Here is a 22,340-nt window from a genome sequence, read left to right as displayed (position 1 = left end):
CAGCAGACAGTCTCTCTCACTGTGATGTTTGTTGCCCAGCTGTGACTGACAGCCATACAGAGCCCGCCCCCAATTGACTTCCGTGTTCTCGCTGCATCCCTGTCAAAGCGGATGATTTTAAAACGATCCAGACAGAACTCCGTACTACTATCATCACAGACCACTACTACTATCATGACAGACCACTACTACTATTATCACCACAGACCACTACTACTATCATCACAGACCACTACTATTATCATCACAGACCACCACTACTACTATCACCATAACAGACCACTACTACTATCATCATCACAGACCGCTACTACTATCATCATCATCATCACAGACCACTACTACTATCACCATCACAGACCGCTACTACTATCATTATCATCATCATCATCATCATCATCATCATCACAGACCACTACTACTATCATCATCACAGACCACTACTACTATCATGACAGACCACTACTACTATTATCACCACAGACCACTACTACTATCTTCACAGAACACTACTATTATCATCACAGACCACCACTACTACTATCATCACAGACCACTACTACTATCATCACAGACCACCACTACTACTATCATCATCATCACAGACCACTACTACTATCACCATCACAGACCGCTACTACTATCATCATCATCATCATCATCACAGACCACTACTACTATCATCATCACCACAGACTACTACTACTATCACCATAACAGACCACTACTACTATCATCATCACAGACCGCTACTACTATCATCATCATCATCATCACAGACCACTACTACTATCACCATCACAGACCGCTACTACTATCATCATCATCATCGTCACAGACCACTACCACTATCATCATCACAGACCACTACTACTATCACCATCACAGACCGCTACTACTATCATCATCATCATCATCATCATCATCACAGACCACTACTACTATCATCATCACAGACCACTACTACTATCATCACAGACCACTAATACTATCATCATCACAGACCACTACTACTACTATCATCACAGACCACTACTACTATCATCACAGACCACTACGACTATTATTATTATCACAGACCACTACTACTATTATTATTATTATCACAGACCACTACTACTATCATCACAGACCACTACTACTATTATCACAGACCACTACTACTATCATCACAGACCACTACTACTATCATCACAGACCACTACTACTATCATCACAGACCACTACTACTATCATCATCACAGACCACTACTACTATCATCATCACAGACCACTACCACTACTATCATCACAGACCACTACGACTATTATTATTATCACAGACCACTACTACTATTATTATTATCACAGACCACTACCACTACTATCATCACAGACCACTACGACTATTATTATTATCACAGACCACTACTACTATTATTATTATCACAGACCACTACTACTATTATTATTATTATCACAGACCACTACTACTATTGTCATCATCACAGACCACTACTACTATCATCATCACAGACCACTACTACTATCATCACCACAGACCACTACTACTATCATCATCACCACAGACCACTACTACTATCATCACAGACCACTACTACTATCATCATCACAGACCACTACTACTATCATCACCACAGACCACTACTACTATCATCATCACCACAGACCACTTTTACTATCATCACAGACCACTACTAGTATCATCATCACCACAGACCACTACTACTATCATCACAGACCACTACTACTACTATCATCACAGACCACTACTACTACTATCATCACAGACCACCACTACTATTATTATCACAGACCACTACTACTACTATTATTATCACAGACAACTACTACTACTATTATTATCACAGACCACTACTACTACTATCATCATCACAGACCACTACTACTATCATCATCACAGACCACTACTACTATCATCATACTACTTAAAACTCTGTGGTAAAAATCTGGATCATTAGAAAGTTTTTATTTTGACAGCAACTTACTTTTCAGCAGATAGATGTGTTTGTTTAAAATCAAGAATGAAATCTCTTGACTGGCCGCTTTTGAAGGACACACAGCTGGCTGCAGGTTCAGGAGGTTCTGGTCTCTGATGGGTCCTGAAAGAAATAGCAGCATTGAGAAACGTGCATGTTGAGTGAACGTCTTCCTGCAAAAAAATACTGAATATCATGAAGTCATATCATCATCACCACAGACCAATACAACTATCATAACCACAGACTACTACTACTATCACCATCACAGACCACTACTACTATCATCATCACCACAGACCACTACTACTATCATCATCACCACAAACCACTACTACTATCATCACCACCATAGACCACTACTACTATCATCATCACCACAGACCACTACTACTATCATAACCACAGACCACTACTACCACCACCACAGACCACTACTACTATCATCACCACCACAGACCACTACTACTATCATAACCACGGACTACTACTACTATCACCATCACAGACCACTACTACTATCACCACAGACCACTACTACTATCATCATCACCACAGACCACTACTACTATCATAACCACAGACCACTACTACCACCACAGACCACTACTACTATCATCACCACCACAGACCACTACTACTATCATAACCACAGACCACTACTACCACCACAGACCACTACTACTATCATCACCACCACAGACCACTACTACTATCATAACCACCGCAGACCACTACTACTATCACCACAGACCACTACTACTATCATCACCACCACAGACCACTACTACTATCATAACCACGGACTACTACTACTATCACCATCACAGACCACTACTACTATCACCACAGACCACTACTACTATCATCATCACCACAGACCACTACTACTATCATCACAGACCACTACTACTATCATCATACTACTTAAAACTCTGTGGTAAAAATCTGGATCATTAGAAAGTTTTTATTTTGACAGCAACTTACTTTTCAGCAGATAGATGTGTCTGTTTAAAATCAAGAATGAAATCTCTTGACTGGTCACTTCTGAAGGACACACAGCTGGCTGCAGGTTCAGGAGGTTCTGGTCTCTGATGGATCCTGAAAGAAAAAGCAGCATTGAGAAACGTGCATGTTGAGTTAACGTGTTCCTGCAAAAAATACTGAATATCATGAAGTTAATCAGTAACAATGAGCTTAACGATGAAGCACAACAAGTGAGTGAACTCCTCTACAACAGACTGAACTGTATGAGGAGGAGGAGGAGGTGGTGAGGAGGAGGAGGTGGAAGAGGAGGAGATGGAGGAGGAGGAGGAGAGGAAGAGGAGGAGGAAGAGGAGGAGGAGGAGGAGCAGGAGGGGGAGGAGGAGGAGTAGGAGGAGGAGGAGGAGGTGGTGAGGAGGAGGAGGAGGTGGAAGAGGAGGAGATGAGGAGGAGGAGGAGGAGAGGAAGAGGAGGAGGAAGAGGAGGAGGAGGAGGTGGAGGAGGAGGAGGAGGAGCAGGAGGAGGAGGAGGAGGAGTAGGAGGAGGAGGAGGAGGTGGTGAGGAGGAGGAGGAGGAGGTGGAGGAGGAGGAGGAGGAGGTGGTGAGGAGGAGGAGGTGGAGGAGGTGGAAGAGGAGGAGATGGAGGAGGAGGAGGTGAAGAGATGGAGGAGGAGGAGGAGGAGGAGGAGGAGATGGAGGAGGAGGAGGAGGAGGAGGAGAGGAAGAGGAGGAGGAAGAGGAGGAGGAGGAGGTGGAGGAGGAGGAGCAGGAGGGGGAGGAGGAGGAGTAGGAGGAGGAGGAGGAGGTGGTGAGGAGGAGGAGGAGGTGGAAGAGGAGGAGATGGAGGAGGAGGAGGAGGAGAGGAAGAGGAGGAGGAAGAGGAGGAGGAGGAGGTGGAGGAAGAGGAGGAGGAGCAGGAGGAGGAGGAGGAGGAGTAGGAGGAGGAGGAGGTGGTGAGGAGGAGCAGGAGGGGGAGGAGGAGGAGGTGGTGAGGAGGAGGAGTAGGAGGAGGAGGAGGAGGTGGTGAGGAGGAGGAGGAGGTGGAAGAGGAGGAGATGGAGGAGGAGGAGGAGGAGAGGAAGAGGAGGAGTAGGAGGAGGAGGAGGAGGTGGTGAGGAGGAGGAGGAGGTGGAAGAGGAGGAGATGGAGGAGGAGGAGGAGGAGAGGAAGAGGAGGAGGAAGAGGAGGAGGAGGAGGTGGAGGAGGAGGAGGAGGAGCAGGAGGAGGAGGAGGAGTAGGAGGAGGAGGAGGAGGTGGTGAGGAGGAGGAGGAGGTGGAAGAGGAGGAGATGGAGGAGGAGGAGGAGGAGAGGAAGAGGAGGAGTAGGAGGAGGAGGAGGAGGTGGTGAGGAGGAGGAGGAGGTGGAAGAGGAGGAGATGGAGGAGGAGGAGAGGAAGAGGAGGAGGAAGAGGAGGAGGAGGAGGTGGAGGAGGAGGAGGAGCAGGAGGAGGAGGAGGAGGAGGTGGTGAGGAGGAGGAGGAGAGGAAGAGGAGGAGGAGGAGGAGGTGGAGGAGGAGGAGAGGAAGAGGAAGAGGAGCAGGAGGAGGAGGAGGTGGAGGAGAGGAAGAGGAGGAGGAGGAGGTGGAGGAGGAGGAGAGGAAGAGGAGGAGGAGGAGGTGGAGGAGGAGGAGGAGGAGGAGAGGAAGAGGAGGAGGAGGAGGAGGAGGAGGAGATCTCACCTGACAGCTTCTGTCCGGCTGTCCTGGTCCTCAGTTTTAGAGGGACGGACCCCATCCTCCGTGTCCTCACACTGATCCATAGCAGAGTCCAACCTGCAGGGAGTGCTCACACATTATTACCCAGAATTCCTCTCACACAGAGCAGAGCTGGACGCAGTCAGAGACCATCAGATACTGTAAAATACTATAAAATACCATCAAATACTGTCAAATACATCAAATACCATCAAATACTGTCAAATACATCAAATACATTAAAAACCATCAAATACAATCAGATACTGTAAAATACCATCAACTACCATCAAATACCATCAACTACCATCAAATACCATCAAATACCATCAACTACCATCAAATACCATCAAATGCTGTCAAATACTGTATATTACTGTATATTACTGTATATTCAGGTGAAATGTGAGGAAGGTATGACACTATGAAAAACATAAAGTTACTGAATACAACCACAAAATGTTTTTTTCCTTTAAACATCTTAAAAGATTTTCAATGCAAACCAAATACATTCTGTATATTGTTTATACTACACTACATATATAACATATCCTTCACATATCAACATACACACTGAGCTGACTAGAGTTACTGATTTCTTTATATAATCTTATAAACCTGATCATAAACTATTCTGTATCATGTTTTCAGTGTTTTCAGCCTGAATTAAGATCATCTGAAATATCTCCTTTAACTTGATTTATGTGACATATTCAGTCACCAGAATATTCAGATTAATTCAAGAATAATTCGTTTTTAATGACCTCATTTAGTCATTAATGGAACTGAACAAAATGTAACAAAAAACTTTGTCCTGTTTCACCTGAATGCATCACGTCGTCACAGGAAAAGTTTTATTTTAACTAAAATAAATTCAGCAAAATCACAATAAACAATATATATACACATTCCAGTCTTCATTACACATCAAATATTCAAATATTGAAAGCCCAAAACACTGATTAAAGTGAATCCAGCAGCTGTTCTCTCCGACCAATCAGAATCAGCGGCTCAGGGTGGAGGACAGTAACGAGTCTCCTGATTGGCTGATCATACTTACTAGTTTATCTTGATGGTTTTATACTATTTTACATTTTCTACTTGAATAAAAAGAGGAAATAAATCACCTGTAGTTGTTTGGGTCACGGACTCCGGACCTGTTGGGGGACCCTCCGGACCCTCAGTGAGACGTTTGAGGACCGTTGGTCGAGTTAAAGTCGAATTTCTTCAGATTTTAACTGAACTAAAGTCATAAAGAGTCTTTAACCAGAGAACCAGAGGAACCAACCTGCAGGAGGAGGAGAAGGAGGAGGAGAAGGAGGTGAAAAAGGAGGTCCGGCGCCTCGAGGAGCACAAAGTGAAAGTAAACTGGCAGGAAGGAAGCGGCCGTGACGTCACTGTTGTCACGGCAACACGACGGCAGGGTCCTTTTAATATTAATAAAAATATTACACTTATTTGAAGTTTTTAACACGTTCAAAACTTTCAGCAAGACTCAACAACAGTTTTATTCATTTGTTTCACATATTAATTATATATATATTTTTTTATTATTATTATTATTATTATTATTATTATTAATAATAATAATAATAATAATAATAATAATAATATTATGATTACAACTATTATTATTATTATTGTTGTTATAATAATAATATTACTATTATTATTATTATTATGATTACAACTATTATTATTATTATTACTGTTGTTGTTGTTGTTGTTATTATTATTATTACTTCTTTTATTATTATTGTTGTTGTTAATGATGATTTAAGTTGTTCTTAAGATATTTTGAGTCTCTTAAATAGATAATAAATGAACTTCACTTTAGAAAATTAACTCTTATGTATTTAGTTTACTAAGTGTTATTGTTATTATTATTATTATTATTATTATTATTATTATTATGACTGAATAATTACATATTGTAAAACCTATTAAAGTAAAAAATCTAATCACTTATTTTTAAGGCTAAATTATGGAACAGTTCATGTACTATTTATACATTATATACTTTCATATATTATTGTAGAAATGTCATATTAAAAAAAATAAAGTGACATTTATTAATTAAACCTCATGATTTAAGTTGTTTTTAATTGGAATTAAAGACATTTGGAGTCTCTTAAATAAAAAATAAATTAACTTCAATTTATAAAATTAACTGAAAATTATTCTTATTTGTTTGGTTTACTAATTATTATTATTATTATTATAATTGTTATAATTATTATAATTATAATTATTTATTATTATTTAGGCTATATTACTTTGTGGTGTAGTGATTATTTATCTTTCTTTGTTAAATGAGCTGGTGATTGTTTGATATAATTACATTAAAAACAGCTGAACAGAAATAATAAAAACAAGATTTAATGAGTTTTCAAAAGTGCTGCAGAATCATTTATTAAAACTTTATTAAACATTTTTTTAAACAAGCTGGCATTTTCATTTTTTAAACACATATTTTAACACGAAAGAAAATATAAATATAAATATTAATATAAAAATAAATTACCTTTAATCAGGTTTGAACAAAGTGTCTTCAGTCACTTCTCTTTAATTTCTAAACGTACCTGTAATGAAAACATCTCTCTATAAATATCCTATAAGCAGAATGTTGTGCAGCCTGCAGGGGGCGCCATCAGATCACATACGGCAGCAGAATATTCATATTTATAAGATAAATAAACTCCCTGTGACATTAATAAACAGCTGCACAGATTATCTGACAGATTAGATAAAGAGAGACTGAAAAAAGTTCTTTCAATGATTCTGAGGAAAAGATTAATGAGATCTTTTACTCAGCTAGTAATAATAATAATCTGTAAAAATATTATGTTATTATGATTATTGAGTCATTATTGTGTCCATCAGTTTAGTGTTGCAGCAGGTAAAGGTGGAGCTCTTTTAATGTCTTTATTTACTGCTTGTTGTTTTTAAATAAGAGTTTTATTTATATCAATAATAATAATAATAATAATAATAATAATAATAATGATAACAAGTCATTATTTATGTATACAATTACATTTTATTTCGGTAATCTGAGAAATAAAATACAAATATTTACCTCTGAGATGGACTTAAGTTTGAGTAAATGTATTATTGTGATCATTGAAATAAAAATACACACCCATAACTTTTATTTCCTTTATTCTTAATGAATATAAAATAATATTTTACAATATCAAGACGACCATCAAGGTGCTTCAAACAGAAGAAATTGCATGTATGTAAACAAATTTTGAAAAGAAAAACAAGAAGTGTAAATGAAGTTAAAAGTGCGAGTCGTAATTAACGCCCAAAGCCTCCCTGGAGGAGATTGTCCTCGACTGGTTTTTTCATGATATTCAGCCAAGTAAAACTGGAGATAATGTCAAATATATTTAGTATAAAAATATAGCACTAGATATTATCCTCATTTACCTGTTATATGTTATAATTGCAACCTGTATTCATATTCATATATATGCGTTGCACTGAGAGAAGTGAAAGTATATCCTGGCAAAATATACAGAAATTCACTAAAAAACCTAATACTGACTGGGGCAGTAAGAGTTTTTCAGCTGGGGCGGTCTGAATCCCTCTGAATATTTGCTGTGATCAGCCTAAAATCTGCATTCCTTTCTGAATTCTGAGAATTCATCTCTGTGAGGGCAAGTGAGCAATTAAGTGGCCATCTAGGGTTGGTAACAACCCCCAGGTGTGAGCAACTTTGCACTTCAATTGGAAATTCCAACCATTCACAGCTCTGGCAGAGGGCGGGATCCAAAGACAGGGCTGCTCCCTTTGGATGGTTACGTTCCGCCGCAACCTCTGGAAGTTATCCCCAGCCCACTTCTCCTCTATTGTTGCCTCTGCCCTACCTCCACTCAGCACATTCTCCTCTCTGAAGGCTAATGATGCCACTGACTCACTCTGCTCTACTCTGAACTCATGTCTGAACAGGCTATGTCCTTTATCTACAAGGCCTGCTCGACCCAACCAATCCCACCCATGGTTGACTGATACCCTTCGATCACAGCGTACCAAGCTCAGAGCTGCTGAAAGGAAATGGCTCAAAACCAAACTTCCAGACGATCTCATAAACTATCAGACACTATTGTCCTCATTCTCAGGCACCATCACCAATGCAAAGACTGCTTTTTACAACGACAAAGTCAACAGTGTCACTGACACCCGGAAAGTCTTTTCCACCTTCAAATCACTACTCAACCCTCCGCCTCCTCCTCCTCCTACCTGCCTCACCGCAGACACATTTGCATCCTTCTTTACAAGCAAAGTTGCAGCAATTAGCAGCCAATTCTCTGACCCCCACCCGACTCCTAATACTGTGACATGTAGAAGTCCTACTACTTGTCTTCTGTATCTCAGCTGGGCGGCACTGAATCAGTTGCTAGCACCTCATTTTCTGGCTTTACACCCCTCTCTGAGAGTGAGGTATCCAAACTGTTGACATGTAGCCGTCCTACTACATGCTCGTTGGACCCTATACCAACAAACCTTCTTCAGTCCATTAGCCCAACCATCACGCCAGCTGTCACACATGTGATTAACGCCTCACTGTCCTCCGGCACTTTTCCCACTGCATTCAAAGCAGCTCGGGTAACACCTCTTCTCAAAAAACCCTCTCTCAACCCTGCTGAAGTCGAGAACTATCGTCCTGTCTCACTTCTTCCATTCTTATCTAAAACTATTGAACGGGCGGTCGCTAAGCAACTTTCAGAATTCCTCCTACAGAACAATCTTCTTGATCCAAATCAATCTGGTTTCAAAAGCGGTCACTCAACTGAAACTGCTCTGTTGTCTGTGACAGAAGCCTTAAAAGAAGCAAGAACAGCAGCAAAGTCCTCAGTTCTCATTCTGCTTGACTTGTCAGCTGCATTTGACACAGTTAACCATCATCCTCCTCTCTACTCTCTCTAAAATGGGCATCTCTGGCTTGGCTCTGTCCTGGTTTGATTCCTACCTCAAAGGACGCTCATTCAGTGTATCCTGGCATGGACAGTTGTCTACTTTATCTTGCCTCACCACAGGGGTTCCCCAGGGCTCAGTGCTGGGACCCCTGCTATTCGCTATCTACACCACCTCTCTGGGTGAGGTTATCCGCTCACATGGCTTTTCCTACCACTGCTATGCAGATGACACTCAGCTCTATCTGTCATTTCCTCCTGATGACCCATCGGTCTCTGCTCGGGTCTCTGACTGCCTCTCTGACATAGCCACTTGGATGAAGGCTCATCACCTCCAGCTGAACCTTTCAAAAACTGAACTGCTGGTCCTCCCTGCTAAACCCACAATACATGCTACCTCACGACCGCTGCGCTCTTCCAATGAACGGCGCCTGGCTCTCCCACCCGTTGGTCCAAGGCAATCCAGACTGTTTGCACTTCTTGTTCCCCGCTGGTGGAACGCACTACCAGTTCCTACCAGAGCAGGGGCGTCCCTCTCTACCTTTAAAAAACTCCTGAAGACCCAGCTCTTCAGAGAGCATCTTCTCTCCTAGACCACATGATAAGTCTACTCCTCAAAGAATTGTCACTAGCACTAATAGCTCTTATTGCACTATACCTTGATTGTTTGCTTTTACTCTTCCTGTAAGTCGCTTTGGATAAAAGCGTCTGCTAAATGACTAAATGTAAATGTAAATGCAACAGGTACATTTCTGTGTCAAACATAATTTTCAAGATCAGATTTTATGTTTTCCTTTGTTTCTTTTGGGTTCAAGATTTTGATCAAGTAAGTCAATGTTAAAAATTAATTATCAGGACATAAAGGTGAGGTTGAGCTGAAAAAACTGATACCAACATGGCATGGTGAAGATTTTTTTAACAGATTTTTAATGAACATAATAGTAAAAAATTTCAGAGGGTTAAACTGAATTGGACCAGCTGCCTGGTTACCAAAGTGAACCTGGCTGCTCTAAAAGCCCTGTCCCTGAACACACCACCAGGGAGACAACCATCCAGCTCAGAGTGAGAACGGCTGAACAGGAAATATATCGATGTAGAGTGAAAATAAAAGTGCAACGACACGGTTTTACTTTGATCTGGGAGGTGATCTGAGCCGTGGTCAGGCTGCTGGAGCCGGGCCGGATCCACTCAGTACTTTAAGGGAGTGGAACATAAAGGTTTTTCATTCACAGACAATAATGAGACAATAAAACCAACTACCTACAAACACATCATAAACCCTGCACGAACTACCCAATCAGCTGTGTGAGTCTGGACCAGGGAGGGGCAGCTTAAATGCTGCAGGGGGCCACAATTTTTCATGTTCACTACCACAGGGCCACATATAGGACCGTGCATTTAACCAGATGTGATGAAACTGCAATTTTAAATATGTTTACAGTGCAGTAACTTAACATATTTCATGCTCAAATGCATGTTTAACAGTATAAATAGGCATACAAAAGGTTTGAAGCAAATAAAAAATAACCACTTACTGTGATTTCTTATTTTTTTCAGTGCAAGAACAGCAGACCAACATTAATTACAAGAAGTAATTTTGTGCATTTTTACACTGCAATTTTAAGATTTCATGCTCAAATGCATGTAGTTGTACTGAGGGCCACTTCAAGTGAGGGTGCGGGCCGTATGTGGCCCCCGGGCCTCCTGTTGCCCATCCCTGGTCTGGACTATCTGGTCAGCCCTGATGAAGTTTCTGGAGCTGAAGGAGACTCTCCATCCTGCAGAGGACACAGAGACACAGAAGAACCAGGTCTGTGGGACATGAGACTGAACCCAGACCAGAGTCTAAACCCAGGATACAGGGGCTCGGTGAATGTGGTGCTGAAGGTGTGGAGAAGGATCAGAGAGCCAGAGGAGACTCTGTAGAAGGACAGAGTGCCAGCAGGACAGTCCACATACACTCCTACTCTGTGAGAGACAGAGGACGAGGACGAGGGGACGGATGTCTCTCTGTCTTTGTGCCACACAGTGTATTCAGTGTTAGAACATCTCAGACTCCAGGACTGATCGTTCTCTCCGAACACACAGTCTTCTCTTTCTCCGCTCCGTCTGATTCCTCTGTAACTCACTGATATGTCCACCTCCCCGCTCCACTCCACCTCCCAGTAACAGCGACCAGTCAGACCAGCTCTGCACAGCAACTGAGCACAGCGCTCGAACCTCTCCGGGTGGTCAGGGTACGGCTGATCCTCCTCCACGTGTGTCACCTTCCTGTTGTTGTCGGACAGTTTCAGCTTTCTGTTCACTGTGTTTGAGTCGACTGTGAGTTCACACCAATCTGATGGAGAGAAAAAGACACAAAATAGCTGCAGTTATTGATCTGTGGTCTGATTTCTTTAGTTACATTTCGACGATGATGTCAGAGGTTTGATTTTTATGAATCAAATTGCAAACAGACTTACACTTCTTCAGACCTGGTCTCAAACATTGGACTACGGCAGGCTCCACCCTGAGAGGACGAGTCAGATATTACAGTACACAGTACAAAGTCTTCTTTGTGGCTTAATTAGAGTATTATTATTATTTCTTATTTTTCAGGAAAGACTAACCATTTTCCAAAATTTATCAGCATGTTCTCAACAACATGTCAGGACACAACAATGTGCTTATTTTAAATGTTGAAGCAAGACAATGCTACAAAAGAAGCAGCAGTTTTATCACCTTCTGTCCCTGTTTTTGGCACATCTTACTGTTTCCTTGTTTATCAGCTCTGGTTTTTTGACACAGAAAAGGTTTCTACCTCCTCTAAGACTGACTGTATCTCCGTACCTCAGAGTGTCCAGTCTCCAACGTGGATCGTCCCGTCCAGCCGACAGCAGTCCTGAGTCTCCCGGATGGTTGTAGCTCAGGTCCAGCTCTCTCAGGTGGGAGGGGTTGGAGCTCAGAGCTGAGGCCAGAGAAGCACAGCCTTCCTCTGAGATCATACAGCCTGAGAGCCTGAAACCACACATCACTTAATCTGAGGCTACTCTAGGTTAGCCTGGCTAACACCAGACCAAATCTCCTTGGAGATTAGGTCTGGACACCTACAATGTATTTCTCCGTAGAGGAGGTGTGGTTTACGATCCTCCGGAGCCGTTTATTGGACGCTTAGAATGTCTATCAAAGCGTCTGTAGGTAGCTCTTAGCCAATCAGATCAGTTATACCAGATGACGTAGTAGAGCAACAGAGATGGATGTTTGTTGTGTGTGTGTCTGTGAGAGAGTGTTGTTTGCTGCTTTGCTTCTCCAGTTCTCGCTTTCTGCAAGATTATTTATTTTCACGCTTTATTCCCCCTCATGTCATTCAGCCACACACATCCACTGATTTTATGGGCAATAAACAAGCTGCTGCGGGTCTCTGGGGGCTCCGCTGTCTCCCGATTCGGAGCCAGATCACCGGCGGTGACCGGCGGTCTCACCGGCTCGGCGCAACGAGCCGCAGAAACCGCCCGAGCGGCGCTAATAGCCCCGCTACCGGTGATCTCGCTACGAGCCGGGGGACAGCGGAGCCCCCAGAGACCTTTCGCCTTTCAACTTTCGCTCTAAACTATTTAAAACACCATCTACAGCTAAAGAGAGTTTCGCGTCTGCAGCAGCCATGTTGGATCCGGAAAGCTTCCAAGTGCCGAGTAGTACGCGTCATCGTCTCACCGTCCCTCCCCGCTCTGTGATTGGATCCCTAAAACAGGGCTACGATAATCGCCTCGTTTCCAGACTGGCTGGAGGTTCGAAATCAAATTCGAGCGCGCAAGGCAGTCTGGGTATACCCAGGCTAACTCTAGGTACTGATGGCAACTGAAATGTTAGATTGTCATGATTAATGATTTGGTGATGGAACATGTTGATGAATTATGACCTGAGAGTTTGCAGAGTACAGTGTGGACTCTCTAGTCCAGGACACAGCTGCTTCACTCCTGCATCCTGCAGGTCGTTGTCACTCAGGTCCAGGTCTCTCAGACTGGAGGACTGGGAGCTGAGGACTGAAGACAGAGCTCCACAGCTTCTCTCTGACAGGTTACAGCCACTCAGTCTGAAAAGACAACAATAAAGTTATTTGTTTTTCTGACCTATTTTCAAGAAAGCAATGAATTAGAGCTACATTCGCCATAAAGGATCTTTTCCTGGCTTTTAAACATGCATGTGTCCAGGCCATCTCCAGAGACCCCCAAAGTCTCCTCCTGCTCCATCTATTAGAAAATGTGTCCAACAAAGAGATAATTTGATTTGAGGTCCTATTAGATGAGTAACATGTTCCTGCACGACAAGGACCTTAGTTTTTCATGACAACGCCCATCATCTTGTCAGTTGAAGTAGCAACTAATCATAACCCTGACCCCTAACCCGAACAGTACAGTGCTGAATGGTGTTGCTGTCACAAAAAACTAGGGTCCTAGAAATGTGCCCCAGGACACCAGTCATGGTTCTGAAACTGGAGCCTCCAGTACAGCAAGAACATAACATGGTATGGGGAGGCTGTCCCATAGAACCATCTCGCCCACATTAATCCTACAGAATCTACCTCACTCTCTGAAATTATGACCTACTTGAATGCCCTGATTCAGACATACGCTACCTCACCCCCGCTGAGCTCCTCCAATGAACGGCGCCTGGCTCTGCCCCCCGTTGGTCCAAGACAATCCAAACTCTCTACCAGTTCCTACCAGACCAGGGGCATCCCTCTCTACCTTTAAAAACCTCCTGAAGACCTTCAGGGAGGACCTTCTCTCCTAGCACCACACCACAACTCTACTTCTTAAAGGATCCTCACTAGACCTTATTGATGCACTTACGCCTCTTAGACCACTAGACCTTCATTGTTTCCCTTTTTTTCTGTAAGTCGCTTTGGATAAAAGCGTCTGCTAAATGACGAAATGTAAATGTACATGATCTCCTCCCTCATGTCATTTTGGTAATACAGCAGAGCAGGGTTGAAAGAGCATTGGCATCTTTGGGCAAGTGTGAATAGAAGGACGAGCATGGGCATCATTGGGCAATTGTTCTGAGAGGGACAAGCATCAGCACCTCAGTGCAATTGGAGCAGGTATGCTCCTCCAACCCTGGCATCTTGCAGCTATGGAACTTTTTGACTACTTCAGCAACCTCTGCCAGGTATATGGACATGTGTTCCCCCAAATCCTCAAACTTCTGGGTCCTCCACAGAGGACATGTTGGTTGTCTTTACAAGCTTCTCAAATTGCAGTGTCCTTGGTCTTGCTGCAATTATTCTTTCTCCTACTGATGAACACTCCCTCCCTTCTACATAGCTTCCCATTATCTACTTAAATTATTATTCCAATAAAACAAACTGTTTCTGTACTCACAGAGCTTTGTTGGAGGCTTTGACCACTGGCAGCAGCCTCAGAAGAGCCTCCTCTGAAGCAGAGTATTTCTTCAGGTCAAACACGTCCTGATCTGTTTCTGATGACAGTAAGATGAAGACCAGAGCTGACCACTGAGCAGGAGACAGTTTATCTGTGGAGAGACTTCCTGATCTCAGGGACTGTTGGATCTCCTCCACTAGAGAACGATCATTCAGTTCATTCAGACAGTGGAACAGGTTGATGCTTTTCTCTGCAGACAGATCCTCACTGATCTTCTTCTTGATGTACTGGACTGTTTCCTGATTGGCCTTTGAGCTACTTCCTGTCTTTATCTGCAGGGCCTGCAGGGGAGTGTGACTGGTTTGTGAGCTACTTCCTGTCTCTGTCAGTAGACCCTGTAGGAGAGTCTGATTGGTCTGCAGAGAAAGACCCAGGAGGAAGCAGAGGAACAAGTCCAGGTGTCCATTTGGACTCTGTAAGGCCTTTTCCACTGCACTCTGGTGAAGATATTTTAGATTGCCTTTGACTTTGAATAGTTTAGTCAACCAGGGCGCAATTTGTTGATCTGCCATCAGATTGACTCCAGAGTTGATGAAGGTCAGATGGACATGAACAGCAGCCAGAAACTCCTGAACACTCAGATGGACGAAGCAGAACACCCTGTCCTGGTACAGTCCTCTCTCCTCTCTAAAGACCTGTGTGAACACTCCTGAGTACACTGAGGCTGCTCTGATATCGATGCCACACTCTGTCAGGTCTGACTCATAGAAGATCAGGTTTCCTTTCTGCAGCTGATCAAAGGCCAGTTTTCCCAAAGACTCAATCCAGTGTGGATCTGTCTCAGCTCCTCCATCATACTTGATGTTCTTCACTTTGGACTGAACCACCAGGAAGTGGATGTACATCTCAGTCAGGGTCTTGGGCAGCTCTCCTCCCTCTCTGGTTTCCAACACATCCAGAACTGTAGCAGAGATCCAGCAGAAGACTGGGATGTGGCACATGATGTGGAGGCTTCGTGATGTCTTGATGTGAGAGATGATTCTGCCGGCCTGCTCCTCTTCTCTGAATCTCTTCCTGAAGTACTCCTCCTTCTGAGGGTCAGTGAACCCTCTGACCTCTGTCACCATGTCAACACAGTCAGCAGGGATCTGATTGGCTGCTGCAGGTCGTGTGGTTATCCAGAGGCGAGCAGAGGGAAGCAGTTTCCCCCTGATGAGGTTTGTCAGCAGCACATCCACTGAGGTGGACTCTGTGACATCAGTCAGGATCTCAGTGTTGTGGAAGTCCAGAGGAAGTCGACACTCATCCAGACCGTCAAAGATCAACACAACGTGGAACTCTTCAAACCTGCAGATTCCTGCTTCTTTGGTTTCAGGAAAGAAGAGATGAACAAGTTCCACCAAGCTGAACTTTTTCTCTTTCAGTACATTCAGCTCTCTGAAAGTGAATGGAAATATGAACATTATGTCCTGGTTGGTTTTGTCTTCAGCCCAGTCCAGAGTGAACTTCTGTGTTAAGACTGTTTTCCCAATGCCAGCCACTCCCTTTGTCAGCACTGTTCTGATTGGTTCATCTCTTCCAGGTGGGGCTTTAAAGATGTCTTCTTGTCTGATTGCTGTTTCTGGTCTGTCTGGTTTCCTGGATGCTGTTTCAATCTGTCTGACCTCATGTTCCTTATTGACCTCTGCAGTCCCTCCCTCTGTGATGTAGAGCTCTGTGTAGATCTGATTCAGAAGAGTCTGGTTTCCTTCTTTAGAGATCCCCTCAAACACACACTGGAACTTCTTCTTCAGGTTGGACTTCAGTTTCCATTGACAAACTCCAGAATGACTTTCTGCATCAACAAACAACAAATATGATTAATGAATCCATTAGAAAGTGAATATTTTGGTTTAAATGGTAATCTTTAGAGAGGTGGTCTTACTGCTCTGCAGACAGTCAGCCAGATCTTTCTGCTCCATCGTCCTCAGGAAGTGCAGTGTAATCTTCAGAAAGGCCTCTCTGCTGCTCCTCCTCTGCTCTTCATCCCCCTCATCCTCCCTCTGGGTCTCAAAGGATTCTGGGTAGTCTGGACTCAGAACCTGCTGAAACTTCTTCAGCTCGTTCTTCACAAAAGTGACGATGTTCTCCTCCAGCAGCTGGAACAGAGTGTTACATAAATGACACAAACTGAAGTCATGGAACCAAACATCATGTTGGACAGACTGATGATCCACTGGTCTATAAAGTGAAGTATGGAGATGATTGCTGTTGAGACTACAGGTGTACCACAGATGGATTTCATTTATTTGTGCACCATGCACTGATTTTAATGGAAAATTTAACAGCATCTTTTCAGTTTTAAATCTCTTTGTTCTTCAACTAAAAAGACAGCTACCAAACTCTTCACTGTCTTTCTCCTGGGACTCTCTTCCCCTCGGGAGCTCTCCTAAAATGACTAATCTCTTAATTTTCATGCCTACTGGGGGCAGTAGCCACACAGAAGCCTGCATTAAGATTTTGACTCGTGAACAAACAGTTAAGTACAGAAACCAGTTATCCCAAGAGACCAGCACACAAGGTCTGTCAGCTACCTTTAAAGGCAACAAGAGAAACACCCAGCAGACTGTTCCCAACCTGAAACCAACTGTCCAGCCTTTTCCTGCTTTTATTCGCCTAATCCTCCTCTCTTCATGGACTTGGTAAAGTAACTGGACATAGGTTTAACTTAGTAACAAGCACAAGGCTAAGCACAATATTTGAACTGTACTCAATGATTTGGTTTAATGTGTGTAACTGAGGGTTTAGGCCTTCTCCATTGCTGCTCACTCAAACTGGAACTCACTCACAAAAAACATCAAACTCCCTCTACTCTCCCTGTTCAACACTGCCGACCACCACTAACAAACTCTGCTCTCATCCTCCTTCTCTTCTCGTAGAATATTTCATCCTTGCATTGTTTTTCTATGTTTTGTTTTGTTTTGGCTGTTGTTCCTTGTGAATCGTCTTTAGATGGACAGAAGATCCTGCGTGCAAACTCACCATTCCCTTCCCTAACCTGACACTGTGAAAATCAGACAATACACTTTGAATTGTCTTTTCCAACAAAGACATACACCTTTGAAGAGGAACTCAAAGTTGGCACATGGTTCTTTGGTCTTTGTTCTGACCTCAACACCTCAACATGTATTAAGGCAGAACAAGGACACCCCCCTAGCCGCCATCTTTGTTGTAGCCTCCTTTGTCTGTCAGCCATGTGGTCAGTTTGATAACTGTTCAGCACCCTCTTTACACACACAGAGCTGCAAATAGTCTGCTTTTCTTATAAATAAATAAATACTTTTTGGAATACACATGCTGTCCATTTAATATTGTACATGTATGAGTGATGCCAACCTCTTCTATGGAAAGCACTCTAAATTCCTTCAACCTTTAATGAATATTGATATGGTAATTTTGTTACAATTATTATATTAATCACTAATCAGAGTTGCAAATGAATAGTTTAGTCATTTTATGTTCTGGCATAGGTCTAAAAGTAGTTGCTGGACATGTACAGACCATAAAAATGGAGTCCAGGTGAGTTTGATGCTGCTGGGAACAATGAGCAGTGGGAACCTCTGAGCTCTGCGGGTCCGCTCTGTGGAGGAATCATGTAGAATTAACTCACATTATGTCGGTCCAAACAGAGTTAAGGTCCAGGAAGTGATAATAAGATGCAAACAGTGGATCAGACTACTCCCTGTAATGGTCTAGTAGTTCTGCTGATCCCACTGAGAATCAACAGTTCAGTCTGCAGCTGTTTGCAGCTTTTAGCCCATTGTTTTCTTCACCAGTCAGTTTGGTTTACTCCCAACAGCTCTCACTAATCCCTCCATAGAACACTCCCTCCCTTATTGTACACTGCTGAAGTACCTGGAACAAGCTACCCACAACCTCAGTGTCAGAAAACTTCATCTGAGTCACAAAATGTTTAAAAATAGAAGGTCTCACAGCTAAGAATCACATCATTTTGATTGTTTTTTTAGATCGTAATCCTCACCTTGGATCAACAGAGTAGCATCCATCTTTGAAGGTTATCGGATTGTACTTAGACTGGTCAGTAAAGGAGACACAGTCGGGTTCAGGTTCTTCCAGCTCCGTCCTGATAGAAAGACCAGATAAATGATGCCAGACTCTGCACTACAGCACCAGTTTAAACACAGACTAGACCCTGTTTGCCATGTTGGACTCCCACATCTGCATCAACAATCTCAAGCACGTTCTAACCTTCACAAATCAGAAGACGAGGATGAACAGATTTATGTGCCTTTTGCAGAAGCTACATAACATCACTTCAGATCAGGTGAATCAGGTCTACAGTTCCTCCAGGGCCCTCCTTTTTCCTGTTGATAGAGTATTTGGAGGGGATTCTTCCTTATTTCTGGGTATCCACATCTCAGAGGACATGTCCTCAACACTCTGACCCTGATCACGAAGACTCACCAGCATCTAACAAGTGACAGAAAGTCTCCACGTTTCGTTCACCATTTGCTAACTTTGAAACTGAGCCTGCTGCAAAATTGGCTGACTGCACATATATTGATACTGCGAATTAAAATACGTTTAAAAAATGGAGGTCTCACAACTTATGAAAGTCGCACTGTTTGCATAGTTCAGGGCTCGGCAACCTGCAGCTCCGGAGCCACATGAGGCTCTTCAGGCCTACAGCGGCTCCCTTTTTTCTCCTCGATTTGCCACTTTTAATCTCATAAATCTGTGATTTTTTAAATCAGAATTTAAATTTCATAAATTTATGACTTTCATACTTGACCCTAATTGGCAACATTTAGATGATTAGAGGATGACCAAAGAATTATATGAAATAATGTTGTTTTTTTTACATTATAAATTTAATTTATCATTGATGTATGCCCAAATCAATTTGTATTCTTCAATTGTAAAAATGAAGTTTATAAACAGAAGTAAAACATTTAAAAAAAAAACATTTTAGTCAACTTAAATGTGCATCATAGCTTTTGAAAGTTTAGCCAATTTCAAGTCTAGTTTTGAGTTTCCCTCACCAGGTTAGCTTTCCTCAGACATTTCTCAGGAGTCTCGCCTCTTATTTACACTTGTGTCCTCACTGCATTCTGACAAAACCATCTTAATAACTGCTCATTGTGACCTATTATTAATGTTGGTAGGCTAATAAGGCTTCAATTAAGGCTGTTTTATCTTCTTTGTAAGGCAAAAAAAAAGTGTGGCTCCATTCTGAGATTTTTTCTCTTTTTTTTGGCCAACAATGGCTCTTTTGTTGGTAAAGTTTGCCGACCCCTGGCATAGTTAGTTTGAAATTCTCACCTTTCATCAACAGAGAGAGAATCATCGTTCAGCATCAGAGGAGGATGCATGGACATGTCACTCTTCATGTAGCTGGGTCCAGGTCCAGGTCCAGGTCCAGGTCCAGGTCCAGGACAGTCTGGTCTCTGCTGGATCCTGATGGAAAAAAACAATAAATAAAGCACAAGACGTTTAGAAACAACTGTCACTGAAACAAGGACTCAGTAAAATGATAAAAATAAAACTGACATAATGAACATGTTACTGAACACAATTCACTGCGTACCTTTTGTCAGATATCCATCTTTGTTTAAAAGTAAAATAAAGATCCTTCGACTGATCACTCCTGAAGGACACACAGCCGAGCTGGGATTCAGGATCAGCATCAAGATTATCATCAGGGTCGGGTTCAGGTCCCGGAGAGTCAGGTGTGTGCTGCTGCTCTGGGCTTTAACACACACACACACACACACACACACACACAGCTTTGAGTGTGAATAAAGATGGAGCAGTGGTTTGTGGTTTGAGTGGTGGACGGGTGGAGGTGATCTCACCTGACAGCTTCTGTCTGGCCGTCCGTATCCTCACACTGAGCGGTTTTAGAGGGACGGATCCCGTCCTCCATGTCCTCACACTGAGCAGTTTTAGGGGGACGGACCCCGTCCTCCGTATCCTCACACTGATCCATAGCAGTTCACACCAACCTGCAGGGAGAGTGTAGTATATTTTATGCCACAAATGGTATAATTTATGTTACATATAATATAAGAGTTTTGCTTTAGTAAGAGAAGCCTCACCCTTTTTTTGTTCAGAACAGAGTCTCCAGGTACCAACCGGTTTAAACCAGAAATAAGGGCCTTTAAGATCTGGGATATATATATATCTACACAAGTATAGATTGTATCCTTTTAAGGTTAAAAAGTAGATTTAGCAGCTTCCTTGTGCCCGGGAAGACGCGCCCATGCGTTGGAACATTTGAATTAAATAACCTTACACACAGACAGAAAAGCCAGAGAGAACTGAGGGCTTCATTGGAGGGACACCTTTTATCAGCAGCCTTGAAATTGACAAAGTTCTCCTCTGCTGTACCTAGGCAGTGTATTCTGATGATTGATAATAAAGAAAACTAAAAGGAACTTCGACTTGGTCTTTAATCCACTTTTCTCACTCAGAGAGATGCTAAATTTACACCACAAGAGCTCACACATTATTACCCAGCATTCCTCTCAGTTACATGACTGCAGAGGAAACACAGAGCAGAGCTGGACGCAGTCAGAATCCATCAGAATCCATCAGATACCATTAAATACCATCAATTACTGTCAAATACTGTACAATACCTCTCCACTCCTCTCCTAGAAGTGAAAACTGGTTTTCCTTCATTCCAGCTGTGTGAAGTGAACAATCCTTTAATAAGTTTAATTATAATAATTATGATTGAGTTGTTTTCACAGTGAAGACTAAGATCATGCGTGTGAATAAAAGTTTCCTCTGCTGCTCTGTAACACAGAGAAGGTCGACGACGACAAACTGCTGATCAATGAGAGAAAAACACGTTCCAACTCATAAAAAAACTAAAATCAGAAGAAGGAATGAAGACAAAGAGAAGATCAGCAGCAGCATCAATCAGTCAAGTCATCTGATTTATATAAAAACATATATTTCCTCTGTTGTTGTTGTTGAGTAACTGCAGCGAACCCAAAGTTCCCTCCACAAATAAAATGCAGTAATTCTGATTGAGACTGACCTCAGATCAGATCAACCCAAACATTTAAACACTTACTGTTTTATCAGCCTGCAGCTCCGTCTGTCCTCAGCAGCTCAGAGAGCTGCAACACCAACACACCACAGCCACCTGTGTGTGTGTGCGTGTGTGTGTGTGTGTGTGTGTGTGTGTGTGGTATGCAGTCCGGCTGGTCGGCTGAGTGTCAGTTTGAGTTGCATCACAGGATCAAATGTTGTCGTCACAGTGCCAACAACAACAACAACAACAACACACACACACACACACACACACACACAGACACACACACACACACACAGTGGTGAAATGTAACAAATTACATTAACTCAAAT

General features: G+C 42.7%; 1 protein-coding gene and 1 long non-coding RNA gene across 3 annotated transcripts; both read right to left on the bottom strand.

Moving 5' to 3' along the window:
- Positions 1 to 2,090: 2,090 nt before the first annotated feature.
- Positions 2,091 to 5,982, bottom strand: LOC131982373 (uncharacterized). Of its 2 annotated transcripts, none has more exons than XR_009395384.1 (3): positions 5,806 to 5,982; positions 4,664 to 4,756; positions 2,091 to 2,123 (listed from the first exon to the last, which is right to left on the bottom strand). It is a non-coding gene; the product is annotated as an uncharacterized LOC131982373 (long non-coding RNA). The 2 variants fall into 2 exon arrangements; XR_009395385.1 differs by lacking the exon at positions 2,091 to 2,123 and adding an exon at positions 2,992 to 3,101.
- Positions 5,983 to 10,287: 4,305 nt separating this feature from the next.
- On the bottom strand, positions 10,288 to 21,607 carry LOC131982359 (NACHT, LRR and PYD domains-containing protein 3-like). The gene is made up of 11 exons (XM_059346983.1): positions 20,819 to 21,607; positions 20,551 to 20,712; positions 20,286 to 20,420; positions 18,985 to 19,086; positions 18,504 to 18,582; positions 16,888 to 17,101; positions 14,964 to 16,797; positions 13,499 to 13,672; positions 12,430 to 12,597; positions 12,063 to 12,109; positions 10,288 to 11,938 (listed from the first exon to the last, which is right to left on the bottom strand). The coding sequence occupies exons 1-11, from the start codon at positions 20,950 to 20,952 to the stop codon at positions 11,328 to 11,330; spliced, it is 3,660 nt and encodes a 1,219-aa protein (XP_059202966.1). The 5' UTR covers positions 20,953 to 21,607; the 3' UTR covers positions 10,288 to 11,327.
- Between the last annotated feature and the right edge of the window lie 733 nt (positions 21,608 to 22,340).

The sequence above is a fragment of the Centropristis striata genome, chromosome 12, assembly GCF_030273125.1.
Source record: "Centropristis striata isolate RG_2023a ecotype Rhode Island chromosome 12, C.striata_1.0, whole genome shotgun sequence".
In the NCBI taxonomy this organism is placed as follows: domain Eukaryota; kingdom Metazoa; phylum Chordata; class Actinopteri; order Perciformes; family Serranidae; genus Centropristis; species Centropristis striata.
The sequence above is the reverse complement of the archived record's forward strand: the minus strand, read 5'-3'. Positions and strand labels throughout refer to the sequence as shown.